The sequence below is a fragment of the Triticum aestivum genome, chromosome 7A, assembly GCF_018294505.1.
Source record: "Triticum aestivum cultivar Chinese Spring chromosome 7A, IWGSC CS RefSeq v2.1, whole genome shotgun sequence".
Classification (NCBI taxonomy): domain Eukaryota; kingdom Viridiplantae; phylum Streptophyta; class Magnoliopsida; order Poales; family Poaceae; genus Triticum; species Triticum aestivum.
The window spans coordinates 570,884,066-570,907,397 of record NC_057812.1 but is presented as its reverse complement, the minus strand read 5'-3'; the positions used below and the strand labels follow the sequence as shown (position 1 = coordinate 570,907,397).

At 47.2% G+C, this 23,332-nt stretch overlaps 1 protein-coding gene and 1 long non-coding RNA gene across 2 annotated transcripts; one reads left to right on the top strand and one right to left on the bottom strand.

Moving 5' to 3' along the window:
- The first annotated feature begins 1,893 nt into the window (after window positions 1-1,893).
- LOC123148331 (uncharacterized) lies at window positions 1,894-12,823 on the top strand. The gene is made up of 4 exons (XR_006473757.1): window positions 1,894-2,222; window positions 5,741-5,849; window positions 5,941-6,311; window positions 10,426-12,823. It is a non-coding gene; the product is annotated as an uncharacterized lncRNA (long non-coding RNA).
- Window positions 8,038-15,151, bottom strand: LOC123148330 (ABC transporter G family member 44). The gene is made up of 20 exons (XM_044567716.1): window positions 14,679-15,151; window positions 14,140-14,260; window positions 13,952-14,040; window positions 13,555-13,639; window positions 13,292-13,451; window positions 13,077-13,207; window positions 12,890-12,980; window positions 12,349-12,650; window positions 11,963-12,244; window positions 11,569-11,885; window positions 11,272-11,432; window positions 11,072-11,175; window positions 10,826-10,982; window positions 10,635-10,736; window positions 10,421-10,554; window positions 9,999-10,331; window positions 9,612-9,902; window positions 9,447-9,530; window positions 9,210-9,343; window positions 8,038-9,121 (listed from the first exon to the last, which is right to left on the bottom strand). The coding sequence occupies exons 1-20, from the start codon at window positions 15,041-15,043 to the stop codon at window positions 8,206-8,208; spliced, it is 4,359 nt and encodes a 1,452-aa protein (XP_044423651.1). The 5' UTR covers window positions 15,044-15,151; the 3' UTR covers window positions 8,038-8,205.
- Window positions 15,152-23,332: the final 8,181 nt, after the last annotated feature.

Genomic DNA, 23,332 nt, shown 5'->3' with positions numbered 1-23,332 from the left:
CTTGAAAGCATAATGGCGAAGGGTAAACAAATTACTTTTGGGCAATTGACAAACCTGCGCATGAATATGAAGATCATCCAAGCATAATCATTATATAGGCATTGCGTCCGTGACAAGTAGACTGTTAAACTTACCGATGTCTACTACTATTACTCCACCCCAAGACCGCTATCCATCATGCATCTTAAAGTATTAAGTTCATGACAAACAGAGTAACACATTAATCAAGATGACATAATGTAGACACAATAAGATCAATTAGTATGACCAAACCCTGCCTTTTTATCCTTAGCAGCAACAATACAATACGTGCCTTATCACTCCTCTTGTCATAGAGCAAGGTCACCACAAGATCGAACCTACTACCAAGCACCTCCCACGCTGAAGGTAAATCAATCTACTTGGCCAAAGAAGACGAATAGATCGAAGAAAAATACAAGGCTATAAAATTACACGATGAATAATCTGATTATAAACCCATAATTTTTCAGATCCTAACAAACACATCGCAAAATATTACATCAGATTGATATCAGAAGAGATCATTGTATTGAAGATAGAGAGAGAGAGAGAGAGATACAGAGAGAGAGGAAGCGATTTAGCTACTATTATGGACCCATAGATCCTGTAGGAATTACTCACACATCATCATGGAGGCAGGAAGGTTGATGAAGATTGCCTCCCCCAATGGTTTCCCCCTCCGGCAGAGTACCAGAAAAGGCCTCCAGATGGAATCATGGAAGAACAGAGACTTGCGACGGCGGAAGAATTGTTTCGGGTCTCGCTTCAGAGTTTTTGAAATATTAGAGAATTTATAGGCCAGGTATTAGGGCAAGCGGAGCTAGGGCCAACAAGTTTGCCTGGTGCGCCTACCGCCTGGGCACACCATGTGAGCTTGTGGCTCCCTCATGTGTCTTCTGGTCTCTCTTCAAAACTTCTAAGGTCTCTTATGTTCTAGAAAAAACATTGTAAATTTTCATCGTGTTTGGACTTCATTTGGTACGGTTACTATTGTCAGACATGGATTCTCGCAACGACGAATCTAAGGTGAGGCTTCGATAGGCTAAAGCCTACCCTCCAAATTTGCGACAATATTCTTACTACCGAACATCAACACATTTGGCAGGCCCAACCCAATAAAGATCGACCACTTGAGCCCAAATAGTAGCCATTTGGTACAAGTAGTGCTCACACCCCCCTCTACCGTAGTTCCTATATGGGTCGGCCCATGTAAATTTATTCTCACCAGTTTTGGGAACCTTGATTTTCCGTATGTTTCTCTGGCCGTTTCTATTCGGTTTTTTTCATTGTTTTATAGTTTTATTTTTTATCATGACTTTTTAAAAATTTATGAACAATTTTCAAATTCATGTACATATTTCAAAATGAGTAAAATACGCCAGAGGCCGTACAAGTATTCCAATTGTGTCAAGTATGCCCTAAAAGTTTGAAATCGTTCACCGTGAGTCCTAAATGTGTATAAGTTGTTCACCGCGAGTCCTAAAAGTATTCCAAGTGTATCAATTAGGTCCTAAAAGTCGCCAGAAAAATACATATATAAGATTGAACTTGTAATACTTGTAGGACCTCTAGTGTATTTTACTCTTTCAAAATCCATGAAGTTTTTCTAAATGCATAATTTAAAAGAAAATCCTTGATCATTCTTTCAAATACATGTAAAGTTTTTAAATTCATGAACTTTTTTAAAAAAAATAGTGAACATTTTTAAAATATGAGAATATTTTTGAAATCCATGAACTTTTTTCAAATGTTGTGGCCTTTTAAAAAAAATGGAAACATTTTCAAGTTCGTGAACATTTTTTCAAATTCATGTTTTATTTTTGAATTTGCGGGAGATTATTGATGGAGGACCTCCCGTTCCAAAAGAAAAAAACGTTGTAGAGGACCTCCCCTCGACGCTCGCGCGGCTGGTCGCCAGCCACACGCCCGCACCCCTGCGCCAAACCTAGCCGCCACCGGACGGCCGGAGCTCTTCGGTCGCCACGCCGCCGGATCGGAAGGAGGAGGCTACGCCGACACGGGCGCACTGCGGCACGCTGGCGAGACTGCCCCCAGCCGCCCACCGCGGGAGGCCATCCGTCGTCGCCCGTCGCGACGGTCCTCCGCCTCTCGTCGGCTCCTCCCTCTCCCGTCGCCTGTCCAGGAGGCACTCCGCGGATCCACGCCGACTGCAGCGAGCGCGCGGACTTCCGCCGGACAAGGTCGTTTTCTTCTCTGTCCGTTGATTAGAGATGAGATGAGACTATGAAGAAAGAAGTCCACATCACCCGCTGTGGTTTCAGAAACCGGCTAACCCAGCCCCCCAACTCTGAAACCAGTTAACTAATCCCCTGATATATCAATACTACTCCCTCCGTTCGGAATTACTTGTCTCGAAAATGGATGTATCTAGAACTAAAATACGTCTAGATACATCCATTTCTGTGACAAATAATTCTGAACGAAGGGAAAACCAGCCAAGGCACCCCCTAATCCAAGTTAAAGTGGTATCTGCCGGTGGTTTTGCTTGCGTGGCTCTACAGGATGGCCACGTCGGCTTGGTAGGGTGGGTCTGAGACTTAACTTAGTTAACTGCTCCTCCGGTTTGTTTCGACGAGACGGCGGCGGGGCAAGACGTGATGATCGCCGCTTGAAGGTAGCGGCGCGATGACTCCAGGAGTTCAGGTTAGGCGCTCAGCTCTTCCATGCCCAGCACGGCAGCACACTCGTACTCTGTGTTGACTACGCATTGAAACTTGCACACCTGCAAGGCTGCAACGACCCTTGCTGAATTTAGATGTCAGACGCCAACTAGATAGTCCTCTATTAGTCTGGCTGGTATTAGATATCTGAGGGGATTAGTTAACTGGTTTCAGAGTTGGGGGGTGGGTAGGTTAGCCGGTTTCTGAAACCACAGGGGGTGATGTGGACTTCTTTCGACTATGAAAGCACACATGCTTTGCAAAAGTTGTGTACTCACTTGCCTCCATATACTTTCTTCCTGGAGCATATGGAGAAGGTAGCTAGCCTAGTCCTGTAGGCCGTCTCTTTTTTTAGCTAGTTCAGTTCTAGCCAGTTCCTAGCTAGTTGTATTTATAATTATTATCCTTGAACTAATCTCTATTCTTGTTTCGTTGTTTATATGGAAAAATGAAGAGAAATAATACTAACTAGTTTAGTTTCTAGTCAGTAGCTAGTTGTACTTATATCGTCTGTTTAAATTGGCAGTACCAATTTTTTAGTACAAAAATTGATATTTTTCAAAAAATTCAGAAAACTTCCAGTAAATACTAGTACATGTTTTCAGTAGTAATCTGAGGAATTTAGAGCTTATTTGGGCAAACGAGCTATGAGATAATGGCTGCTTTTCTAAATATAGATTCAAAATTTGATATTTTGCAAAACATCCAGAAAATTTCTAGCAAATACTGCATATTTCCATTATTAATCTGGGAAAGTTTTGAGCTTACTTGGACAAAATGGTTAGGAGATAATGGCTATTTATCTAGACAGTTTCAAATTTTCGTTCAAAAATTGATATTTTTGAAAAAAATAAAGTAAATACTATATGTTTCCAGTAGTAATCTGGGAAAAATTCAGCTTGTTTGGACAAAAGGATTTGCAGATAATGTGTTCTTCATCTGAAGGGTGTTTTAATTTTCTCACCGTTAACTTTGAGCCCACCCTCCATTTTCTTCCTGAATTCACCACTGGATTCTTGTACTGGACACCGTTCACTAGCCAAACCCGCCACCCCTCAAATGCCTTTGTTCTTGCAGCAGCGCTAGCCCCTTGCGTCCCGACTGGCCGCACTGCAGCATGCGTCCTAGCTCTGCTGTTTCCGAGCTCTCCGTCTCCATTCTCGTGGCCTGCCACCGCCTCCTTCGTCCGCTGCACCGCCTTCAGTTCGTCGCCCTCATCTGCCCCAGCTGTGATGCATGGATATGACCAGCCGCAGCCTCTGAACTAGGACACCCTACACCATCAGGGTCTTATCATCTTTTATTAGCCCAGCAATGGCTAATAATCTTGGCGAATGTGTATTCCCATGGTTAATATCTCCCAGTTTGTACAGGTTAGAAAAATGAGTTGACTGAGATTTTTTCCAAGGAAAAGATCATTTGGAACTTCCAAGTTTAAAATAAGGAGTGGGACTATGGTACTTTGGTTATAGAAATCAAGCATCAGATTTGTATCGGGGCACCAAAAGCAATTGATAAAATCCGTCCTGAAATTCACTTGTAGAGTGCAACAAATTCCGGTATGGTCTCCAGCCGGACACAACAAGAACATAGAAAGTTTTGGCATCCTTTGATGTTTCCCTTTTTTTGGAAACTGTTTGACATTTCTTGTCATGACCAACCAGAAAATGCTTGAATTTTCCAGGAAGTGCATTTTCTTCTGTGATTCTGTTGATTCATTTCTTTCTTTTTTCTTTCAGTGAAAGGGGCTTTCATTACTTAATTATAATGTCTTTACAATCATGCAAGAAAAGCTTAAAAATAACAGGTGGTGCATCCAGGATCCAGACGGGTTTGTTCGCACTCCTAGGCCCTAGCAGCAACATGTGCAACTTTGTTCGCCCCCTCCGAGTATGCCGATAACTAACATCCTGAAGCGCCGACGGCAGCCTCCAAATCTTGTGCTGCTGGTGGCACGAGATCGATCTATCTCCTCGTGCTCTGCTCTGTTAAGAGTATTGTCGATGAATAGTTAGATCCCTAGCACACATGCCAAATAGTCTGCTTCCTCTGAATCATGACACCGACCACTTGGTATTGTCGCTGCAGTAATACTTTCCCTCTGCAATTACGCGCTACCACACCAAATGCCGCCTCATGTGTGGATGGATTAAATCTTAAATCACTGGTTAACTTTGCCCATCCCTCCGGTGGAGGGCACCAGGCAATCCATTAGGTCTCCCTAGCCTTCTTCTCCACCGGAACCACAAATTCAGGACATAGTGCTTTCCCTTTGATATCCAGTTATGCACGCATGTATTCTTCTTTTATGTTCCACATAGATACCCAAAGATTGATCAAAAAATGGACCGAGTATTCCACCTTCGCCTTGCCCTCTGCATGAAGGAAGTCATTTCGCTAATGCCATAATTAATCTCGACAGTACAAGGAAGATATGGGCTTGTTCCTGGTCTGACAGATGACCTGGGACCAACAATAGCCAATCCGGCCCTGGGTGCAGCAACACATGCTCTGGAGGTAGGCGCCAGCGCATGTGCATGGGATCACGTAGGGCTCCTGCTTTGATCAAAACAGAACTGTGTGTCGCCCATCCTCGTTATTACTCCCACATATAGAGCATGTAATGTAAATCAGGATTCTCCTTCAGTCTGTTATCCCGCGTCCCCAAAGCGTTCTGCGCCAGTTGCCAAGCAAAAAATCGAAACATTGGTGGAACCTTAGCTTTCCAGATAAGTTGCCAGCACGATCCCTCACCATACGCCTGATTGCTGGATATTGATGGATTTCCTGTAATTTCTACATATCCTGTACGTTTGAACACTTCATTGTTTTACAGAGATGTAGAAAAACTGCGTAAAGCATGGCATGATGCATCTGATATTTGATAAAAGTGATGTATCTGGATGACAGGAATTTGTTTGATCCATGTCATATGCGTATTTCCATCTAAGGAGGTGTAATTTATTTGAACTAATAAAGAGATCAACGGTAATATAAAAGTCAGTGCCAATAACACTGTTTTTTTCTGTCACCTTCAGCCTATTGGTAATCTTCCATATTGTGGATTTGCCAACATTGATCCAATTGACATGGATGCTCCTTAACAATATGGGCTGGCATTGTTTTCAGATCCACATGTGCATCAAGGTTAGTTGGAATTCTCTTTTCTGGACGGAATGAATCCATCTTGTCACATTATAATTACTAATGCGCTACTCTGTTTGGCCTCCGATTCAAGCCGTACTAGTCATCAAGAATTCCCCCAAGTCTCCTTGGCATTCTATGTGTTGGGATGCGTCCTGTTGGTATTGCTATAAGGATGGAGAGGGAGGACAGTTCAAAGCTTGTGAGGTTGGTGGGAGGAATTCCTTTCGCAGGAGAGGGGCAGCCGCATTGTGCATTACTACTGGAAGATGCCACGGGTTATGGGTACGGAGCGGAGGTTGAGTCACATGCTCTAGGCGTGTCAAAGGACTTCCATGGGCTGCAGGGATGCTGTGGTGTTGATGGTGGGCACTGGGCAGGTGATGTTTGCATGAAAGTTGCAGTTGCGCCGTGAGGTGGTGGATTGGCTCGATTCCTTCCTTCCAGCGAAGCCCCTTGCCTCAAGTAATTCCCACCTTCCCTGTTTATTTGATACATGAATTCATCTGGCACTAAGCACACTATATGATATGTCATAAATATGTCTAGACAATCGGCCAGCCCTGGTTCCTGGCAACTGGTGTCTGCGCTATAGCGAAGCACATGCGTTGTGCTAGTAGAATATAAAAACTCAACTGTTGCAGTTACTGACAATATCGTTCTCCCCACAAAAAGAAATTTAGAAGATCGTAGGTAGGAGCAGGAGCTTGATGACAAGCTCGGCTCTAGTTTGTCAAGGGCCTATCGATGGGGCAAGAGGAAGAAATAGAAGGGTGGAATGAAAGATCGTTCTGGCCCCACGAAAGTATAATACATAGCTGGGGTGGGTGGCATTTACAAACACAAATCATATTGGCTAGTGCAATATTACAATGGTACATATTCCTAAGGTTTGACATGCAACAATGGCTTTTTGGTTTATCTTTTTCTAGTAGGGGAAGGGTCCAGAAGGACCTAGACTGCACTAGATATTAGAAGCTATACATTACAACCGTATTTTGCACAAGGACCCATAAGGAAAGTTGCATCTTATAGGAAAGACCCCAGATCACAGAACTAGATTGTAATTTGGTCCTGACTTGTAGGCTTTGACACATAACCAAACCTAGTGTCACCAGGGACAAAATCAATTGGAGCACTACATCTGCCGCAGGACCACCGCCGGCAGCTTGCCGGAGTAAGAGGATGTCGACGTGTGGCGGAGGCCGAACTCCCTCCCTATAGGCTCTTCAGGCCGAGGGGAAGAAAAGTAGCCAAAAGTTCCACACGGTCGTCATTCAACCAGAGGATACATCAACAGGGTGTCGGAGGCCAGCCATCAACCACCAAAGTGAATCCTTTAGGACTAGGGGAGGAAAGCTTCGGTGGGCAGCGCACACACGCCACTGAGAATGAGCTCCACGAACAAATTGGCTTCAAAACCTGTCGGACGTTCGATCTTCCCCCTCCACCTTCCCCCTCCACCTTCCCCCTTCTCCACCATGGTGACTAAGAGAGCAAACATGGCAAATAAACAAGCTCTAGATCTTGGTAGCCTTCAAGCAAATGAGCTAGAAATGAAGGACCTAGACGTGGTCCTTAGCCCTTGCTTCGCGGGGAGGAGCGGGCGCCCACGGTCTTGGATGCAACTAATGGGTGATGGTCGCTTGTGATTTATTCAACCGATTTGGTTAGCAGCCTATTAGTATGATTGGTGATGCATGAAGGTTCACTTATTTCTACCTTTTTTCCCATTGCTCTTTGAGCGGTATATATGTGGCTTTTATTTACTTCGTTGAACCTTGTGATACTTGGACCTTGTTTACAATAGAATAATTAGTAATAGGTTGGCTGAGGACTTTCCCCTTCTTGAAAAGGTAGCCTTCGATCTTATTCATGGAGGCGTCAGCTTTGCAGTCTCCCACTGCATCTTGCTCCCACCAGTGGAGCACCGCGAGTAGGAGGAGCATCGCCGTCATGCACTGGCCACCGCTTGCATGCGACAGTGGCCTTCTCCTAGCTGGCATAGCGCTCACACCCCTGTGGTAAACCCTAGACTTATGCACAGGACATACCCGCAGTCCTCTCCCATACCTGCTCTGGCCGGCGGCGCCGGCGGAGAGGGAGGGGGCACGAGCCGAGTCATCACAAACAACTCTCAAAGGAGGGGCTGGAGAGAAAAGAGGAAGGGGAAACAAGAGCCGCTAGCCGCTTAAACAGCCATTCTGGTTTATCGAATTTACCCAAAAAAATATCTTCACTATCTATATACTAGTACAATTTCCTTGGTACTGAGTATACTATTGCTACGCAAGGGTTTATATGTATACATGTGCAGATCAGATTGACCTGTTGGTACATCTGTGCACTCTGTGATGGATCATCTTTTCTGGAAGTTGAGCACCTTGATGGAGAGGCCGAAGGCGACAGCGAAGAAGATGGCGAACGCGGCGGTGACGATGGCGACGACACCCAGGAAGTCGTGGCGGAATCCAAAGAAGTTCTTGAGGAAGACGTTGATGGGCTCGCCGGTGTCTTGGAGTGGCTCCGTGAGGTCGCCGAACTGCGAGGCCACCAGCCCGTAGAGCGTCCATGACACCGGGCACACCCACGAATACCACCTCCACCACACCGGCATTGTCGGCTGTGAGATGACGAAGCCCGAGAAGAGGTTCCACACGCCGTAGAAGAAGGAGGAGACGATGGAGGCGATGTTGTAGCTGGGGGTGAGCCCCACGGCGAGCATGCCGTAGTAGGTGAAGTAGAGCAGAGTGAAGTACATGAAGTAGAGGTACCAGCAGAACTTCTTGGTGTCCCACTGGAAGCCGATCATGGCGTAGACGATCACCCCATACGCCAGCGACTGCACCAGCACGTAGGGGAGCTCCACCACCACCTGCCCGAATGCGTACGGAAGCGCTGAGTACATCCCAGCTGCCCGCTCCCTGTAGAACACCGTCCGCTCCACGGCCACCACAGGCTGCACCGACGAGGCATAGGAGATCCCCATGAAGAGCACCGCAGCGTACATGGACCCCATCGCATTGAACAGGTCCTGCGTCCTTGATGTCTTGCCCCCGAGCTGCCAGAATATGGTGCCGAACATGAGTGCCACCACGAGGGAGAAGAAGAAGCGGACCACTGTGTACTGAGGGTTCCTCCAGTAGGACAGGTGTTGTTTCCACAGGCATGCCGTGCATTGGGTGACAGAGCTTTGCGAGTACTGCGTCGGGAAGTAGAGATCCTTGGAGCCAGCAGGGGCCCTGCTGATGTCCCTGATCACACTCTGGTTTCTCCTGCAAAATACATAGTACATCGTGTTTGTCAGTCCATCAGGCCTTTCGTTTTTTCTTTGACAAACATGCAAAATTAATGACTACTTACTGGTAGAGGTCTGAGTTCTTGTAGACTTCCGCGAAACTGACACCTAGTATATCTTCTTGTGCTTGTGAGGTCACTTCCAGCATCCAAGTTGCCGGATTGTACCCTGGTTTGATCTTGCTGACATGTTCGATTCCCTGATAAAATTAATACCAGCAAACTGTTACTATCAATCAAAGCCAAAAAACTACCTAGGAAATTAAGGAGGAAATTATTGGATGAGAAGGACGGCAAAGTTACCTCAAAGTATTGGATGAGATCGCACGACTGGTGCCCTAGAGGACCCACATATATCTCCTCCCCTCCTCTCTTCATCAGGAATAGCTGCAAGGCCAAAAGAATGTCAGGATCACGATAATTTTGGAAACATGCATGAAAAAGGAATTTTCTAGTATAAACAATTACCTCATCGAAGGCTTCGAAAATGTCGATGCTAGGCTGGTGGATGGTGCAAACAACAGTCCTGCCTGTGTCGACGGTGTTCCTCACCGTCCTCATGACAATAGCCGCGGCCCTGGCATCAAGGCCAGAGGTAGGCTCATCCATGAATATTATGGAGGGGTTAGCGACGAGCTCGACTGCGATCGTCAGTCTCTTCCTTTGCTCTGTCGACAGGCCGTTCACTCCAGGTAGTCCAACAAGGGCATCCCTCAGTGTATTCAGTTCCACCAGCTCCATCACTTGCTCTATGAACATCTGTGAAATATGATGAAATGGCATTGTTCAGATCAGAACAAGTGTAATGTATCCCTGGCCTGTGTGCCCCAGCTGAACAAGGACGCATATATATACCTTTCTTGTTTCCGACTCGACATCAGAAGGCAGGCGGAGCCATGCAGAGTAGACCAGGGACTCATACACCGTCACGTTTGGTGAGTGGATGTCATTCTGCTCACAGTAACCGGAGATACGAGCGAAGGTCTCCTGCTTCTTCGGGTAGCCGGAGATTGAGATGTCACCTTCGATGTAGCCTCCAGTCTTCCTGCCAGCCAACACGTCCATCAGCGTGGTCTTGCCGGCGCCGCTGACCCCCATCAGTGCTGTCAGGACTCCCGGCTTGAAACTGCCACTCACTCCCTTCAGCAGAAGCAGCCTATCTTCATCAACACCTTGTGCTTTCATTTCCTGTTATGCAACAAAATCAAGTTAATTAGTACTAGTACTTCACATGATGTTCTTATTCTTTGAAAACCGAAAGCTAATTTTGGCATTACCGCAGGCATGTCAACAGAGTATCTCATATTGTTGAAGGCAACAGCAAGCGGTGCAAAAGGGAGGACCATTCCCTTCCTACCACTGTCGCCTGGGGCGGCAGAATTTCTCCTTGACCTCGAGTTGTTGATGTTCCCTACAAGAGAAGTTTGGCCATTTAGATGACATGTTGCCATGATCATGTCCAAATCCAACCATTACTGCAACTGGCCTTACCTGCAGCTGCAGAGACAGAGCCAACAGGAGTTTCGCCGGTGATACTGGCATGCTTCTCCTTCAGTGCATCCTCTGAAAGAATTTGCTGAGACTTACCCAACGCTGCATGTTATACAAGTAATGGTCTCAGATCAAGTGCTTGATCAAAATGTGCATTGCAAAATTCCATTTAGAAGCTTTGAATTACGTACGTTTGAGGTAGCTTAGAGCGAAGGTGAAGAGGATGTTGAACAGGACAACGTATCCCAGGAGTGCCCCAACGCCAATCCAGTACCATTTTGCCTCAGTGAACATGCCCCTGGACTTGAGCACATCAATTCCTAAGATATTGTTGGAGCCCTGGAGAACCTGCAAAATGGTTTTGACAGTCAGAACTACAGTACCATGTTATGCGAATGACCAATACTGTTGTCACGGCGGAAACAACAGCTACATACCCGTTGCCATTTTTGTCCAAGGAACTCGTTTACGGCAATGGCGCTCATGGCATACTGAAGCGGTGACACCCAGTAGCCCCAGATCCACCATTTCTTCACATCATCTGTCATGAACAAGCAAACGAAACCGGTGTCACTAATCTTCTCTCTGAAATTTACATTTCAACTACCAAGTGAAAAATGTTTTTCAGGGGCATTACGATGTGACAGGACGAATCCACTGAGCACCAGCATCACAAAAAGTGCAAAGGACGCCAGCGTATTTGCAACAACCATGGTCCGGCCCAGTGCTGCAATAAACCTGAACATTGCTGCAGCCATCTGGTTGACAAGCAACAGAAGCAAGTACTGCTTGAACAGCCTGCAAGAAAACAGCAAGATAATTAATATTGGTACCTACTTGTCTGTGATGTTCTTTTTCTTCCTCCAGAACTAGGACAGCAAGACGTATGGTTTAACTGTTAGTCTGCCACAGTAAGAGGATATTTGACGCGTACCTTCCAACATCTGGGTCAAACCCAATGACATAGTAACCCAGGAATACTGTGATGGAGACCTCGACACAAGATATCGGTATCTTGAGAATCCAAGTTGGTATGGCGTAAGCCCATGCAGGGAAGAAGAGGTAATCTCTTTGCTTGAAGAAGACCGGCAATTTTATGGTGGCCATAGCGAGCTCGGAGAAACCGTTGAACATGTGGGCAACTAGAGCAAAGAACAGAGCACCCATGAAGACAATGCCGTCGTTAACCTTACCATGGTGCATGTTTGTGCGCAGGAACAGTGTCATCACGATTGTTGTCATCACCAGAAGCTGCAGAGGTAGTGCCATCAATCAATCAATCTCTTATAAGTATGAAGATTTGCCTGAACTGAAATGGGAGGCTTTACCTGGAAAGCCCGGAAACGGTAGACAAACATATTCCTTTTCATGAGCAACCACTCCCTCTCGACGCATGCGCGCAGCAGCTCCATCTTGCTGGCACCGTACGGCTTGGTCGTCAGTGAAGCAGGGTGGCACTGGCTCCTGTCAAAAGGACGAGACAGCTCCGCAGATAGACTTTGGCCAACATGAAATGCCTGGAATGCACGAGCAAACTCCTTGACTGGGACGTATTGGTATCTCCGGTCATTCCTTGCCCAGTATTGTGGCTGATCTTTTCTTGATGTCACCTGTAAGTTAATTTCGCTGGTGTCAGTAACCAAAATTGTGAAGTGACCAACATCATGAGGCTTGGAAATTAGTAAACTTTGACAAAGCATTTGAGCTGACTTACTTCTTGCAAAAAGTCGGCGACCCCCTTCCGGTCGGGACATTTGAAGCCCATGAGTTCGAAGAACTCAAGCACATGTTCACGTGGCCCTTGATACACAATGTGACCATCCGACAAGAGGATTATGTCATCAAACAAATTATATGTTTCTGGTGCAGGTTGCAGCAAGGAAATGACAGTCGTGCCACCGAGGATGTTGGTGATTAGTCCAAGTGATTTCACTATCTGGTATGTGGTAGAGCTATCTAGGCCAGTGGAGATTTCATCCATGAACAGTGCTCTTTCCGCCCCGACCATCATCTCGCCTTCAGAAAATTTCAAGTAACCAAGGGTCAGCAAATGCTCAGATCTCATATTCTGCTATGATAACGAGATGAGATGTTCATGGAAATTTGTATAGTGTACAACAGGATAAGCATGAGAAGTATATGTTGTGGTTCCAGAAAAACTCTTGGCAATGATATGTTCAAGAAATTTGGCATTTTTGTTCTACAATTTTTTTTAGAATTATGCATCCATGACAATTTTGCAATACCAGACATACCAGTTGTGACACGTTTGCGTTGCCCCCCTGAGATTCCTCTCAGCATATCATCTCCGACCATGGTGTCAGCGCAAATGTCAAGACCTAAAATCTGCAGGGTTCAGCATAACATTCAGAGCTTAGCACATTGAAGAACAAGATATTGTTGTTGGATTCAAGAACAAGATATTGTTTTTGGATTCAGTACCTTGAGGATGTAATCAGTGATGATATTTGTATCCTGACCGCCCACTGATATTGCCTTCATGTATACATCAAGATCTGGGTCTGGTTTGATATTTGCAGCCTTCTCCCTTCTTGATAGCTCAGTTAGCATGTCTAGGACAAGTTCACCAAGAATTAGCACACAATTATAGAGAGGAGTAAATTGTCTCCCATAAAGTCATTGGATTTTGAGCTCACCATATCTACTTCCAATCCCCTGGCATCTGGCTGAGAAGGCCAAGGTTTCCCGTACCGTCATCTCAGCGATGTGGAGGTCATGTTGGGATATGTAAGCTGCTGATCTTTGAGCCACAAACTCATTCATTCCATGCCCATTGTATGTCACTTTCCCTGAAACCTGGTTTATTCGTATCATATCACACAAGAGTAAGTTTCCTGGAACTTTACAACAAGATTGCTGTCACAGTCTAGTTGATTAATAAACAAGTATGCTGTCTAACCTTTAGATCAGAGTCTAGTTTCCCTGCCAAAGCAAGAAGCAGTGTAGTCTTCCCTGATCCTGGTGGCCCTAGTAGTAACGTCATCCTGAATTTTGCATGAACACCGGATATCAGACCTCAAGCGCAACTGAAATATGTTGCTTAAGGACGGCACAAATACGGAAAATCGACGAGTGATGCAACACTGAAGAATGTTTCACAACAAAGAAAAGTCTACAACAACATAAACAGTGGTGATCATTTGACATACAATTTTTCACCTGGAAAATTATATTGTTTTGTGCTATCATGATTCCAGAACATATAATCTAACTGAAGTACTGGAGACTACTCTGATCACCCTGGTGGGTGGTCGTGCAACGACATGAAAAATAACGGTCCCGTCCAAAAGCGTTACCTCTTTGGCTTGATAATCCCGTTGACATCATGCAGGATATTGATGGGTATCTTCTTGTTGGGAACAATATGAAGAAGATTGGCTAATGTCTGAAAGAGAAGGCGGGTACAAAAAAAAAAGGTCAGGCTTGAAGAATATTCCTTAGAATTCATGATAACATATAGTGGCTTCAACGCTCCTGGCAGTACCTCTAGAACATTCAGAGTGGTGTTGATGAAGGTGGGCAAGCCTCTGTTCCCCACGTGTGCGAGCGCCTCGATGTTGAGGTGCTCGTATCGCACCTGGATCGTCGGAAAGTCAATCCCAACCCTGAAACAAATGAGCAGGCAAGAAATTCATCATCTGCTGTTGACGTCCTTCATGCTTAGTTTCTAACAAACGCGTGATCGGGGCTTCGGATTGACAACAAGAGGAGATCTATGAATGGTGAAAATGTTCAAATATGTTAGGAAATATGTTTTTACCATTTTCACCTATTCATCATTAGGTATATTTTCATACCTTTTTTCCTGAGAATAAATATTTTCATACTATATATATATGGTGTTGTGGATATTAGTAAATGATTCTCTGAATTTTGTCAAACTTATGGAAGTTTGAGTTAGGACAAATGAAGAACTTCAAATATTTCAGAATGAAGTGGAGAGATTGATGGCAAATAGGTGACAACAGCAGAGAGATGGATGCAAAGCAGAGCAGAGCAACGCAAACAGGTGAGAGGAGCCACCTGTCTATCCTCTGCTTGAGCCTGCGCAGGAAGTGCTCGTGGTCCTCCTCGGCGACGCGCACGAGGCGGTCGAGCAAGCGCGTCCTCTCCTGGTACCCGAGGGCGGCGACGTCGATGAGTCCGAGCTCGACCCCGCTGCCGTCGTCCCCGACGACGAAGCCCTTGCGGACGCGGCTGTGCGTGGGCAGCCTCTCGAGCGCCGCCCACATGAGCGCCTCCTCATCGTCCTCGGAGCCCGCCCCGGCCGCCGACGACGCCCTGGAGAAGACGTCGGCCCCTCGCTCCCGGTACGAGGAGCGAGAGCCTAGCCGGCGGGAGCCTAGCCGCAGGCTCGCCACCCCCCACGCCGCCTCCGCAGTGTCCATGGCCGGCCGACTGGCAGCCTCCCTCCCTCCCAGAAAGAAGGACGGATCAAGGTTCGGGGACAATGACCGTCGAGTCAAGTGTCCAGTGGCACGCTGTATGCCAGCTTTCTTGGCTTGCTCAAAGGGGGAGTTGCCGGCGCGTAGATATAGGGGGTACTCGTTGGTCGTTACTGGGTGGGGTGGGGTGGGTTGGTGGAGGGAGCAGCCGGGGGTTTGAACGGCGGCGATCGGGGTCAGGGGCGAGGAGGGAGCAGGTGGACTGGCGAGGAAAAATGGCGGGTAGCGCGTGCGCCCATGCGTGCATGGCCTACTCACCGGGGCGGGGGGGAGACGGGGTAGGCGGGCGGGAGCTTCCGAGCGCAATTGAATATGAACGAGAGCGCAGTGTGGAACACGCTTTAGCCGTGTGGGAGCGGGATCTGGTCATCCGACGGTGTTTGTTTATTCACTGCCAACCCCTGGTTTGTGGTGGCATAGGAGGGAACGGGAGGGGAGACCGGGTATATTCTTTCTAAACAGAGGACCCGGGCGACCGAATCACGAGTTCCTCTCGCCAAGCAATCGCCATCGCCATCGAGCATCAGCGCATGCAGCAGCACACACACCAACCGCGCCAAGCAAGTCGTGGCGAATAATGGGCAAAAAGAGATCCGGCTTGACCCCGTCGCACCACCCGGAAAATAACAATTCGTGAAGACCATGTGCAAAGTGCAAACCCCGTCCCGTGCGTATGTACCCGGCGTGATCCGCCGCCACCTGTCCTCGCTAGTGCATCCGACGGACGCCCGCTCTTTCTTCCTATTAGGAGATGTGCGCCGGAGCAGGAGGCGCTGGGCGTGGAGATGGAGGAGGTAGAGCCGTCGGACGAAGAGGACGAGGGCGAGGCGGATCCGGCACCGGAGCAGCCCGGGCAAGCCGACGGAGTTCGAGGTCGCTCAAGCGGTGGACTCGGCGAAGCAGCAGGCCATCCTCGAGTCAGTCCAGTCGGAGCTCGAGGTCGAGGCCAACCCAACCGCCGCTACATCTATGAGGCGGGCATGACGTGTGAGGCGTTCTTCGTTGACGAGGAGGACGCGTTGGAGTTTCGCCCCGCCGCCAATGACCACAAGGCTGACGGTTCCCACAAGGACATCATCGACGTATCCGATGACGAGTAGGTAGCCTAACTATATACTAGATGAATATTACATTGCAAGTACTAGTTTGAATTTGAGGATCCAGAAATGAAGACTGGTTGCGATTCTAAAATATAAGAGGTGACCGGTAACTGTCCGCGAACACGTCCACGATTTGTGAAGTATGGCTGTAGATGCTCTAATTGCTCCTTTGGTACCGGGTCCTAGTGTTGACCGACGGGTGTGGACCTTGGAGGCATCTGGGGTATATAGTGTATGTTCCTTCTATAAGTTGATCAATTTTGGTGGGGTTGCTGCCCCTTTATGGGAAAAAATCTGAAAAATCTCAATCCTTGTGAGGTTCTTGGTTTTCTCTGGTTGGCTTTTCACAATAAAAAATTATCTAGAGAAAATATATCTAAATGACAACATCTTAATGACCTAACTTGCTTTTTCTGCAATGAGCTGGAAAATGTCCAGCACATGTTCTTTGTTTGCCTTGTTGCCAGGGAACTTTGGAGAGTCATTTCTGAATTTTAATCCTCCGAGATCTATGATTGGCTTATCTGAACGTTGGGCTCAAGATACTAAAACTTTTGTGATCAATATGGCCTGTGCCACTTCTATCTGGAGCTTATGGACGTTGCGCAATGATATTTGCTTTTAGGGCTTGGTTTCGAAAGATGTCAGACTGCTCCTTGGAAGAACAAGCGTCCTACTACACCAGTGGAAAATCTTGTGTGCAGAGTATTGATGCGGGAATGCTTGCTCCTCCTTGATCATCGAAGGAGAACTTCTGAGAATTGCGTGGAGCTGACATATCATGTGGGTAGGTCTAAAAACATCTACACTCGGACTTGGCAAATTCGGTCCCTGAAACGCACGCGGATGGGTGCGTCCGCGGGCACTGATTAGGCACCCCTTAAATAATGTAATCCATATCCGGACACCTCTATTTTCATATCTCAAATTGATACAAACTCACGCAACTATGTCGATGCACACACATTGTACGGCTACTCCATCACTACTAACTAAACATGCCATCGGACTATCAAAATTTGGCATGTTTGGCTATAGTGAAGTTCATTGACGGTTGCTCTTGCCCTTCCCGGCGCCCTTGCCGTCCTTCTCGTGGAAGTACCGACCGAAGACGTGGTACGGATCGAGCCGAATTTGCTCGTCGCATGAGCTCTCCTCACCATCACTGTCCGCCTTCTCTTCCTTCAGTGGCAGTCCGGCCATGGTACGGACTGCCCGATTCTGCTCTCGGGCAAGGGCACGTGTGTTCCTCCGCTGCCGTTTCTTCATAATGCGGGCGCGGATGGCTTCCTCCTCTGTGGCCGCCTGCGGCGTTGCATTAGCCGCCTCTGCCGCCGCCATTTCCTTCGTGATACGGCCTCAGTGGCCCTTATCCTCTCTTTCCCCCGGCGGGCTGCCCGGTACCGGTGGGACTCATAGTCTGCTCGACCGGTGATGGGGAAGGGGAGGGATTCCGGCTGCCGGGACCGCGAGGATCCAACCCCGGAGGACCTGAGCGCCTGGTGAGTCGACGCTATGGAGTCGTGGCGGTGAGATCCATCCGTAGGTCGGGCGTTGTCCGCCTGGGAGCGGTGGAGTGCAATGCAGACTGTCATCGCCTCCTCCAACCCACACAGGATGACACCCCAGTCGACGGATCCAAACTGGTTGGAGTCCGATCCGCTGTCTGCCATGCCGGAGAAGGCCAGAGACCACCGGAGGTGAGCTCGGGTGGCGGAGGGGAGTGGTTAGGGTTTGCTTCGATGCGCAGATGAGGACGAATATATGTGGGGTCGGGTAGGTCAGCATGGACCGGGTTCGACATGGCGGGTGTGCCAGGGCGCCCCATATCCGCCTCATATTTGGGCTGGATATGAGGGGTGCCGGTCAGCCCGGACGTTCGAGGCCCGTTTGAGATATCCGTCTGGATCAAAATATCATGACCGTTCAGTTATTGGGTGACCCGTCAGGACGTTTGAGGAGGGTTTGGGACGGAGTAAATTCCGGTTTTTACCCCCTATTTTGACATTTTTGACACTAATTACCCCATTTAGCAGGATTTCATCCATTTTACCCTATTTAGTAGAAATGTTGCCATAATTTACCCTTTTTAATTTTTTGTGAGCATTCTAACCGGCAGGTCCAATTGTGTTGTGCCTATTTACCCTGTCTATTTTTTGGAGTTGATGGTATTCTCCTATTATTTATAAAATAGATCCTTCTCTATTATTTGCAACAGATCATGGAAATAAAATGCGAAAAATTTGTGTTATGACAACTATTTCTGCCTATTTGTTCCCTGGGTCATGATGTCAATTCGTCTCCTTATTCAAGGATCATGCTGTCAAATTATCTCTCTTTTGCCAAACAGATCGTATTTCTGCTTCACACTACTGTCAAAACTGATTAATATAGGCTATAGACTGCTCTGGATTCACATGTTCGAAACAGGATTGAATAATGCTTCCCATTTATAGATAGCTTCACTAGTTCACAACTACACAAACTACAGAATACACCAAACAGTGGCAGTGGCAATGACAGGCTACACAAGCAGCGGCACAAACACCTTGTCAGTCTTCACCTTTCTTAGCTCCTACACATTGCAGAAGGGTGACATGTATACACATGATCTTCAATAAGCATCTTAATTCTGTCCTAATGAAACGCCTCGCCGGCTAATGCATGAGTCGGGAAAATATCAGACTACACAAATTGCTATGATAGATATGGTCAAAATCTTGTGGAATGGGGCACGATTGAGAGGGATTGTTTGTTCACCAACCTCACTAATTTGTTGAACCAGCCATCGCCATAGCCCCGCCATCAACTGAGCACATCCTCATGGGGTCCCTGCTATGTCGCCAAAGTAGTAAGATGAACTGGTCACAGCCTGATGGGATCATGTACAAGGACGCGCCTATGCCAACGTCGGCGAGCTTGACGGAGCCATCGGATTCCACGGGGTCATTTCTTGCTTGGATGCCGCGGCCATACAACCCTGCTCGAGGAGGTATGAAATCGCATGGCTGGCCGCTCAGCACTCATCGCCGCCACCGCCGTCATCATCACCGCTGCCTGACAATCCCCAACCCAAGGTTCGAGCGAGCCTAGCATGTGTGTGGGTTGGAAACCTAGACGGGCGATGCAATCGATAGGGGACAGGCAACACAAGCAAGAACCAACTGGAGGCAAGCGTTGTGCGTTGGATGCGACGCGAGCGACCTCCATCGGGCTGGTCCTGTTCCCGGTCAAGGAGAAGCTGGGAGGACCGGTCCAGCAAGAAGAAAATAGGCAGGAAAAAACGGTCGATGTGGGATGCCAAGTGGACCTGACAATTGGGACATGTCGGTCAGAACGCTCACAAAATTTTAAACAGGGTAAATTATGGCAGAACTTTTGTTAAATTGGGTAAAATGGATGAAATATGGCTAAATAGGGTAATTAGTGTCAAAAATATCAAAATAGGGGGTAAAAACCGGAATTTACTCTTTGGGACGCCTGGCTGTAGATACTGTAAGGGCAACGCCGAGCTTTCTGTAGTAGTAGCTATTCTAAATTTCCGATTGATATTTAACGAAGTCGGGCATGTTTTGTCGCTTGTTCTGGCGACTTCCTATCCATAGGACTTATTTTGCTTAAGTTGTACTGTGAGGTTATCTCATGTTTGTAGTTTGGCTCAGCTACTTTGGCTCGGCCCGAGTGCTGAGAACAGTTCTTAGTCAGGTTGCCTTGTTTTCAATAAAATGCGACAGGGGTGAACCTCTTTTCTTCAAAAAAGAAAAGAAAAAAACAAGAATTGGGATGGGTCTTCCTGGTATTGAATGAGGAAGATCGCTAGGCCATGGTCAGTCGTTTGCGGGCGCCGCTTGACAGCCAAACCAGATGGGATCACGTTAGTTGAGATGATAACGCATGCAGGTCCTGATCCTGCATGAAAGGCTCCATGGCTCCATGCCTTTCAAGATCGTGTGGAGACCGGCTTCATATTCATCCATTCATTCTTAGGTTGCATGTGAATCTATTTAGAGTACAACCATCAATCGATGATCGCCGTCTCTAGCCGGCGTTTGGATGAGCTTGATTGCTTCCATGGATCGATCAAATGTATCATAAACTTATCAACACTGTGAGATTGGGGGTAAATTCATATGACTAGTTCAATCGAAGACTATTTCTCGTGTGTGTCCGAAGTAAGTATGCGTCTTTTTACTGCCCCTAATTAAGGGGGCAGTTTAAATGCAACAACCATGGATTGAGTCTAAGCCAATCTCACGAAATCAAGGAAAGTTAAGACCTCTTTATAAGAAATTCTCTTCCACATGTTGTTGAAGATTGAAAAGAGAAGTGATATATGTGCGCTCCTCCCTGCAAACCGTCTGGCTCGTGCACGTGCTCGTGTTTCGTGAACGAGTCGAGATCAGACTTGTGTCATGCATGCGCTTTATGTTTGCCTGTTAGAACGAATAATTAATTGGATCGTGGGCTGTTGCCGACTCGGTCTCCATACCCGATTACATATACAGTATATTAGAAGTAGAGGCAACCCTAGCCGTCAGATCAAATCGCATATGCTCTACCTTCTCGTGTATAATCCACAATCTTTCCCTTCATTGTTGTTGCTTCCGGCGATCCCATCCCATCAACCACGTGCACGCGGCCTGTATGAGAGATCAAGCATTCGAAACCCCGTCCTTCGTGATCCTAGACTGGGAGAAGAGCGATTAGGATTTTGGGGAGTGTCTCAGGCGTGACTGCTCAATGTGGTTCCACTACTTCGACTATATATGTCCTCGACCTCTCCGACATCCCCATGGGCAAACACCCCGAAGTCGCCAAGAAGAAGGTTGCCGCTACCGCTGCTACCACCACATGGAGGGTGTGATTTGTTCATGCTTCTTTTGTTTGTTCGTTTGTTAGCTATAATAGTTGTTTATATAGATATATCTGCTCGGGGAGGCGGCTCGAGAGGAGTTAAACCCTACTAAACAGACGCCCGCATCGCTCACTTGGGGGGAGGGGGGTGCTCGGGCAAAAAACCTAGACGTTGATGCCCCCGTCATCTCCATCCTCTCTCCCACAGTCGTCGGAGGACGCACACCGTCAGGTAAAGCCTACTTGGCAGGCAGCAGTGGCGGGGATGTCTTCTCGTGTTGAGTTCCCTCGCGCGGGGAGCACTTCGGCCGGCACGTCGACCCCGGACGACGCGGTTTAGGCGGCGGAGCTTCAGAGCCAGGGCGGTGCCCCCGGGTGCTGGTGGTGCTGATGCTGAGGTGGCCGTGTGGGCGGCGCTGGGGTAGACTTCCTGCGGCGGCGAGGAGGCACAACCTCGCATCTGCAGCGCGGTGGCAGCCTGGCATGACGTGCTTGAGGTTGTGGTGGCCTTGATGACCAGACCTCAGGCGGCGTGGGCACTCATCTCCTGCCACTCGACGATGGAGGAGATCAGGGCAGCCTGTTCCCGTGGGCTGACGGTGTGGGGGTTGATGTCCTGGGTCAATAAAGGTGGAGGCCCTAGTGTTCTTCTCGGGTCAAATCATCGACCTTCCTAATGTCAATCCTCCTTGATCTGGCTGCCGACGAGTTCCGGAATTCTTCATCACAGATCTAATTGGATTTGCGAAATGCCCCTGGATTTTTGGATCGGAGGGGATCCGGTCGTGCGCGTGGGGGCGACAACACCGGAGGACTTCATGTTGGTGGTACTCCTTAAGTATCGGGTCTCGATTCTCAGGATGAAAGCCAAGGTCAGACATTCGCTGGTTGTACCTGGCAATGGCCTTGTCGAAGGCATTGTTTTGAGAAATCAGACTATGATCAGCCGTCGACGACGCTTATGTACTGTTCCCTTGTTAGAGGCGTCACTTTTGAAAAACCTCGTATGTAGTCTGTATGCTGTCTTTGGTGATTGTTTGTGTACTGCCATTGTGAGTGATTAACCACTGTGTGCATCCTCAAAGTCTAGATGATATTTTGTTGGTGCGAAGGATAGGTGTAATTAGTATCTTTGTGATATTAATATATTTTCTTTGTCGAAAAATATCTGCTCTATGTGTAATACGTGCTCACATCTTAAGTATGAGATTAATATTATAACATTATCATCATGATTTATTAAATCAATCAAAAAATTGCTAATTTTTCCAACATTTATCAGTTAACAAGATGCATACAATCGTCAATTACACCCTAGTGTAGTCGCCGAGACCGTGCAAAGTTGATGACGCCCCTACGCCATGTACAGCCGTCCATGAGTTTTTTTTTTAAATAAACCCTTGGCTTTTGCATCAATCGATGCATGGCAGCCATCTTTATTAATTATTTCACAAAGGTCTGACAAGAACATACATCAATTCATCTGAAGTCATCACTCATATCTACAAACACGATAATGTGGGTTTTCATCATTTATGCCATCGGTTGTGTCTCACTACTCACTTTTGCCACTAGGAATTTTAACTGCTCAAAAATGCCATCGCTTTGTTAGACACATGTTCAAAAATGCCACTGGGCACCATTATTGTGATCTCAAATCTCTTTTGCCATGTTATAATGACATAAATACCTATGAACCAGCATGCCAGCTCTCCTTCTATCTTACTACAATAAAGTGTGGGGCCCACTTGATCCTAACGATATTCTTATTTTCCTATAAAACTATTCGCTTGGTTACTCCTGACAAGCGGGGCCATACTTATTATTGTGAGATAGAGAGAACTGACATGTGGGTCTAGGCTTATTTTTGTCATATAACATGGTCAATGAGTTTGATGTGAAAATAACGATGTCTAATGGCATTTTTGAGGAAACATCTAACGAAACGATGGCATTTTTGAGCAAACATCTCACGGATCGATGGCATTTTTGAGTAGTTGTAACTTCTAGTGGTAAAACTGAATAGTGGGACACAACTAGTGGCAAAAATGATTAAAATCCTATCTAAAATCAGTGTCGTTGCCGATCCATCCACATAACATATTGGGACCAACAGCCGGTACAACCTACCTAAAGCGCACACCACATGCACAAGTTTTAGAAGCCGCCATCATCATCGGACCACTTCCCATCTTCAGGAGAGAGATCCGCATCATCATTGCCAGTCCGGACATCCGTCGACGCCATCACAACACCCAACGACGCCACCGTCTTGCGC

Coding starts and splice junctions, on each gene's coding strand:
- LOC123148330 (XM_044567716.1), bottom strand. CDS start 15,043: ATGGACACTGCGGAGGCGGCGTGGGGGGTGGCGAGCCTGCGGCTAGGC. Junction 12,981..13,076: donor TCACTGATTACATCCTCAAG/GTACTGAATCCA, acceptor TGAACCCTGCAG/ATTTTAGGTCTTGACATTTG. Junction 10,737..10,825: donor CGCTCTAAGCTACCTCAAAC/GTACGTAATTCA, acceptor TATAACATGCAG/CGTTGGGTAAGTCTCAGCAA.